This window comes from Leishmania mexicana, chromosome 20 (genome assembly GCF_000234665.1).
Source record: "Leishmania mexicana MHOM/GT/2001/U1103 complete genome, chromosome 20".
NCBI lineage: Eukaryota > Euglenozoa > Kinetoplastea > Trypanosomatida > Trypanosomatidae > Leishmania > Leishmania mexicana.
Window position 1 is genome coordinate 316,549 of NC_018324.1, and position 6,552 is coordinate 323,100.

The 6,552-nt window shown below is 55.0% G+C and overlaps 2 protein-coding genes across 2 annotated transcripts; both read left to right on the plus strand.

The window, feature by feature from the left end:
* Positions 1-2: 2 nt before the first annotated feature.
* On the plus strand, positions 3-908 carry LMXM_36_0880 (conserved hypothetical protein; the record flags this gene model as incomplete). The annotated part of the gene is made up of 1 exon (XM_003874384.1): positions 3-908. A coding segment is annotated over one exon (906 nt), but the record flags the coding sequence as incomplete, so codon positions are not given.
* A 1,087-nt stretch (positions 909-1,995) lies between these two features.
* On the plus strand, positions 1,996-2,745 carry LMXM_36_0890 (putative eukaryotic translation initiation factor 6 (eIF-6); the record flags this gene model as incomplete). The annotated part of the gene is made up of 1 exon (XM_003874385.1): positions 1,996-2,745. One exon carries the CDS (start codon positions 1,996-1,998, stop codon positions 2,743-2,745), a length of 750 nt encoding a protein of 249 aa, XP_003874434.1.
* Between the last annotated feature and the right edge of the window lie 3,807 nt (positions 2,746-6,552).

Consider the following 6,552-nt stretch of genomic DNA (forward strand, 5'->3'; position numbering starts at 1 on the left):
GTACTCGTCATGCATCTCTGTCCAACTCCTCCTGTCCCTACTCCCTCTCTCGTTTGGTGTTTGCCTCTTCGTCCTTGTCTTCTCAAGGTTGCGCGCTCCCATGGGTTACGAGGTTTATGTGTAGTATGCTGCGGCGCACGTTATGCCGTCGCATGATGCAGCTGCATGCGCAGCCCACCCCAAACCCGCTCTGCCACTCCTTCACTATCCCGGCGGACAGCTTTGAGAGCTTTGTGCCGCAAGGGCAGTCGTGCGAGGTGGCACACCGCGGCCTGGCGTGGGTGCACCCGCTCTCCCAAGGACTCTTTGAGCAGTACTCGCAGGAGGTGATGAGCGTCTTTATCGCCCCTCGGCACGTGTCCATCTCCGTGTACACGAATGTGGAGTGGTCTAAAATCGAGTGGAGCATCAGCAGCTTCCTGGGGCACTACCTCATCTTCAATAATACGTGCATCTCTCCTGCAAAGGAGTACACTCTCATCGAGGATGACCTAGAGCTGAAGGACACCGACTCCGAGGTGCTACAATGCATCAAGGAGCTGCTGCGGGAGCAGGTGCGTCCGATGGTCCAGCGCGACGGAGGCGACGTAAAGCTGCTGAACTTCAACGAGAAAACGGGTGTTGTGTCCCTTGCGATGCTTGGTGCCTGCAAAACGTGCCCCTCGTCGCAGAACACCCTCAAGGACGGTATCGAACGCGTCATGAAGCACTTTTTGCCCGAGGTGACAGAGGTGATCGAGGACAAGGAGCACCAGTTCTACGAGGACTACGGGCTTCTTTTCGACTCAGAGAAGGCGCTCTTCAAGGAGGCCGCGCGACTAGATCGAGAGCGGCAGGCGCACCTTCGACACAAGCTAACCCCCACGGTTCTCTCCTATGACGCTCTCAACGAACCGGATGGCGATTGAGTGCTGCAGAGACGTGTGTGTGTGTGTGCATGTGTGTGCCTTCATGCTTACACGAAAGTGTTTGCTCAAGTGAACCGCTCTGCGCTGGGGCGCCACCGTGCACGCCGTCGCTGCGCACAATGTTTTGATCCGTTTCGCTTTTTGCGTGTTGTCTGGACTTTGTTTTATCGCTTTGGCGCTTCTTGATCGCAACTTGCACTGTTGTGCGGCCGGCTTCCCTTCCGTGACGGGGGGGGGAAGAGGGCAACATCTACTACCGCCCCCTCCCCCTCCTCCTCCTCTCTCCCCTTGCGCTCCGCATTTTGACCGATCAGCGAAAAGGCGTTGAAGCCGAACACACCAAAAGCCCCCCCCCCGAAAGATCAAGAGCGCCTCACCTCAGCTCAAGCAGGGCAAAGAGGTGTATGTATGGGTGTATGCTTGTGGGTGTATCGGTGCGCATCAGAAGGGCACACGCACGCATAGACGCGCACGTCGAATGGGGTGTTGTGACAGCGACCGAGCAGCGCCTTGTCGCTCGACAATGTAGTTTCGCCCCCCTCCCCCCTTTGTGATGTCGATTACTACGCCCACCTCCCTCCCTCCGGCTGGAACGATTCTGCTGTCACAATGGGTACGTGCAGGGTGATAGGGTAGGTGGGTGTCCCTTGTAGCGGCTTCATCTTCCTCTTGTGTATTGCCGTCACGCCCCCGCCCACACACGTGACGATATCTGCCCTTCTCCCTCACTCTCCATCTCTCCTTCCCTGTCTACGTCCTGTTCGAGTCCTTCGCCCATAAACAAAGAAGAACGGTAAGGAACAGAAGCAGCGAGCAAGCTGCCAACGCCCTCCCCTCCTTTTTTCTCTGTGTGTGTGTGTCGCGTCTTTCGACCTCTCGCACCTACCCGGCCTTCTCTTCGCCTTCTGACGCGTTTCCGTGGCCCCGTTCTTGGCTGATTACACTCGCTGCCTTCTAGGCTCGGCTACTTCTAGCCTACACTGCTTACCGCGCTCTCCAGTTCCCCAGTGACTAAACCATCCCCACTCCTCACCGTCACACCTTCTCCTGCCAACGTGGTCCACTTAAAGGAACATCCGCATCAGCCATGACGCTACGCACCCGCTTTGAGAGCTCCGATGATATCGGTGTCTTCTCCCGCCTCACCAACGCGTACTGCCTCGTGGCCGCTGGTGCGTCGCAAAACTTCTACTCGGTGTTCGAGCAGGAGTTGGCAAACCACATATGTGTCGTGTACACTTCCATAGGGGATGCACGCGTGATTGGCCGCCTTACCATCGGCAACCGCCACGGCCTCATCGTTCCGTCCATCACAACGGATCAGGAGCTGCAGCACCTCCGCAACTCGCTACCAGACTCGGTGAAAGTGCAGCGTGTCGAAGAGCGTCTGTCTGCACTAGGCAACTGTGTGGTTTGTAACGACCACGTAGCGCTCATCCACACAGACCTGAGCCGTGAGACAGAGGAGGTGATCCGCGACACACTGCAGGTTCAGACGTTCCGCACCTCCATTGCGGAGAACGCCCTAGTCGGTAGTTACGCCGTAGCTACGAATAAGGGTTGCATGGTGCATCCCAAGACCCCAGCGCAGGACATGGACGAGATTTCCTCTCTGCTGCAGGTGCCGGTCGTGGCGGGCACGATCAACCGGGGCAATGCTGCCATCGGCTCTGGCCTCGTAGTGAACGACTGGGCCGCCTTTTGCGGTCTCAACACGACGGCGACAGAGATCACCGTCGTGGAGCGCATCTTCCAACTGCGCCGCGAGACCGCTGGTGGTGACGAAGGCAACTTACTGCAGAATGTCCGTGAAACCCTGGTGGACGAGCTGGCGTAGCTATAACGAGAACAAACGAAGAGGCAAGGGTGGTGAGCTGCGCGAAACGAGAGTATCACGCGTCACGAGTGCGCTGGAGCCTTCGCACATCCGTGCCGAGGCTCGGCAGACGCTGCTCGTTAACGAAGTCGATCACACTATGTCCCCTGCCTACAAATTCCACTATGTGGGTGCGGCGGATAGTTGGTCGTCTTTCGCTCCCATATAATTCTTCGTTTATTTTTCCGGCTGCTCTTGTCCTGTGGTGGCGTCAACGCATGCGTCTGTGTGTGTCGCACGTCGCCGTTGTGTTTTTTTTTGTTGTTGTTGTTGTCTTCCGCCTTTTTTTGTGTGTCCGGCTCGTTGCGTCTCCGCAGTGGCTCAGCACTTGTGCGTTTTTTTTTGTTTTGTTTCGTGTTGTGTGTGGCTCGTGTGTGTGTCGGTGCCCGCTGTCTCGTTGTTCTCCTTTTGCGGTGGTCCGCTACAGCGGTCTCTCTCCATTGATCTCTGCGGGTTTTCAACCAGAGAACAAAAAAAAAATAAATAAAAAGGAGTCACCGGCCTCCGGTGCCGCTGTGTGTGCGCGCGCGGGTGCTTTGTGCTGTTGTGATGGGTAATCGTTTTAGATGTGGGTGCGCGTGTGGTGCGTCTTTGGTGTTCGCACGTGTGGCCGCCGCGTAGATTTTGTTGTACGCTTCTCTTATCGCTTGACGGTGCGAGCTTTCCAGCTCGGTAGCCACCAGCGCGGACCTTTCCCATTTGTGTGGCTGATGCGGGGACTCTTGTGGAGGATCTCACTATCACTCGCGGTAGCATATGCAACCCCCCTCTCTTTTCTTGCTTGCCCCATCGCGAAGACAGCTGTCACTGGGCACCGGCGAGAATGCCGGCCGCTCCTCTTCCCCCTCCCTCCTCCTTTTTCGGAAGCCACCCCACAGAATGCAGCACTCGTATACGACACTGGCACGCGCACAAATCCACTGACGCTTTGTTTTTCACCGTTTTTGTTTGTCCTGTCTCCTTCCGAGATCCACTAAGTAAACGTAAACATCTGGCTAATGCACACAACGACACCTCCTCCTGCCGCTAAAAAAAACACCAACGAGGGACTAGGATGTACGCACGTATGCATACAATTTCCTGATGCTCATCTGTTTGTTGTGTGTCTTGTCTTGTTCTTCCTGTCTCTCTAACCGCATTTTGCGCGCCAGCTGTATCGCGCGGACACACCTAGGCTTCTCCCTTTTTTCCTCGCGAAACCTTCATCTCGTCATCTGCGCATGCGCGTGTGTATACATGTGGATACACATGGATGGAATTGGGGTCAGTGCTCTTGTATTTTCTCATTTGGTTTCCTTTGACCCACTTCTCATGCCTCGAAGAGGACACTCCATGCCCCCTCCCACACGCTCGTGTTACACACGTCGATGTATGTGTGCGGCGAGAATGACGTGTAAAAGGAGGAGCGACGGTCGCGGAGGTAGGCTGTGCCGAGGCAGCGGCCCATTTAGCTGGAGTGCACGCACCTGCGGGAAATACATGGAAGGGCATGATGTCGCAACGCCATAAGCAACAAATATATTACAACTCCGTTAACCCGTGCCAAGCGGAAGGTGTGTGTCCAGTCTCGGTGCCTGACCCACGCATCGGCGCGCTAGTTAGCTCGGCCAAGCCGCACGCCTGTTGGTTGGTGTTGGCGTGTGCATTTGTCTTCTGTGCAATCACTGTGGCATGCCCACATCAACGCAGGTGGGAAAGAACGTGACATGTGCGGCCTTGCGTTGCTGCCCTACTCATTCTGTCTTCGAGCCTGTATGTGAGTGTGTCTCTGCTCACCTCTCTCGTGCAGCGCCTGCGCCTCTGCTGCACCATCTTCTCCCCACCACCTCACGCCTTCTTTCCTTCTCTCTCTCGCGCACCTTCCACACATCCAACGCGAATCTCCTGCGATGCAATGCGCAGTTACAACAACAGCAAAAAAAGAGTAAGGTAACACAAACTCCTCATAGACAGAAGCTCCCCGCACGCGCGCTTTCGTTCTCTCACACAAGTGCACGTGTGAAGCTCTGTCGCGCAAAGCATTCCTTGACGAAGGCCAGCGCGCTCAACTCTATCCAACGCCACCTCCCCCCTCCACTTCTGTTGTTGTAATCCGTTTCCAAGAGAGCATTTCTTCCTCTGCGTGGTCCCTGGCGGCTACAGGGACGCCGCAATTCGTGAGAACAGAGAAGAATCACGGGGGATCGCAAGACCACACGCGCTCGAGCAAGGGATCGCGTTACTGTGTGGAGCCGGCTACCGTTTCGTGAGCAGGCGCACACGCACACATCCTCCTCTACATCTACTCATACGCACCGTGTCGCCCGCACGGCGGTGTGTATGCGTCATCGCTGCCGTTTCACTACACAAAGTCACCGTGACTGATTTGTACGAACATCTCGCTACTCCTTTTCTTTGCTGGAGTTTGCCGTTTGTGTTTTTCATGCCATTATTTTGCTGATTGCTTCTTACCTCCCCTCTCTCCTGCCTGCCTCTCGGTGTCGTTCCTTTTCACTTATCTCTGTTTTTTTTTCTCGCGTGAGTGTGTGCGTGTGTGTCTGTGTTGTTGTGTTCTTCGCCTCCGTCTTGCGAGCCTTTTGTCCTGTCCGCTCAACCATCGTCTTCGTTCCACCAGGGGACCACTTCTTCCCACAAAGCGCATACTCGAACCGGATCGACCCCCACGTCCCCCGTGGCTACTCCATCGTTTCTTTTGGTTATTATTATTAGTTTGTTTTATATATTTTATCGCGTGTTTCTCATCTCCCCCCAAAACCCCCTTCGAATCGGCTGGGCGTCTGTCTTCCTCAATCGCTGTCGAGCACCCTTTCAGGCGGTTCTTCACCCTTTATACTGTACATCTCATTTCTGCCTTCATTTTTCTGTGCGCGCGTGTGTGTGTGTGTGTGTGCTACGGCTGACCTTCTCTGGTGACTGATTTCACGCCCGTCTCCTATTCGTCCCTCCGTGAACTCTCCTCATTCTTGTTCACCTCTTGTTTCCGTTTTCATCACTCCGGAAGGTCAGTGATCGACAGGGCAGTCCACGCACGCATAGCGCCCGCTGACGCTTTAGGGTCTGTGGACCCATCAACGCACAGGCAGTTGCTGCGTACAGAACGGGTTGTAGGGAGCAACACGGGATACAGCAAGAGAGCACAAGTAAACGAGAGCAGAGAGGGAAAGGAAAAAAAAAAGATAGCAAATACTTCAAAACGTCTACAGTCGTTCGGTGTTAGCCCGCTGCGCTCTCCTTCCCTCTCCCTTTCCTTCCCAGGGGGTTCCTGCGCGCGCGTTTTTGTGTGAGCGTGCCTGTCTAGATTTTTTTCTCCATTTCGTCATATCTTTGGGTGTTTTGTTTCACTTGGCGCATTCTGTTTCTTCCCCCCTCCCCCGCTTCTCTCTGTCTTTGCGCTTCTTATCATTGTTCTCATCGGAAATCTGCCACGAAGCCGTCCCTGTGCACGGCCCAGGCTCCGCATCTCTGGTTGTGTGGTGGTGTACAGTCACACACGCCCACCCCCGTCCACGCACTCGCGATACAATACTCTTTTCCAACAACAACAAAAAACGCCACTGTTGCTTGTGCTCTCACTGCTTGGTGCTCTCTCTCTCCTTTTCTTTCGGACGTATGGTGTGTGGGCACGGCGCCTCTTTGTTTTGTTTTTCCCTTTGTTGTTTCCTTTGCTCTCCTCCCCTTCTGCCCCTCCCTCCACTCCCCCTCTCCTCTCCTCTCCTCCTGATTCCGGGCCATTTTTATTTCATTTTTTTTTTCGTTCTCTGTGTGTGT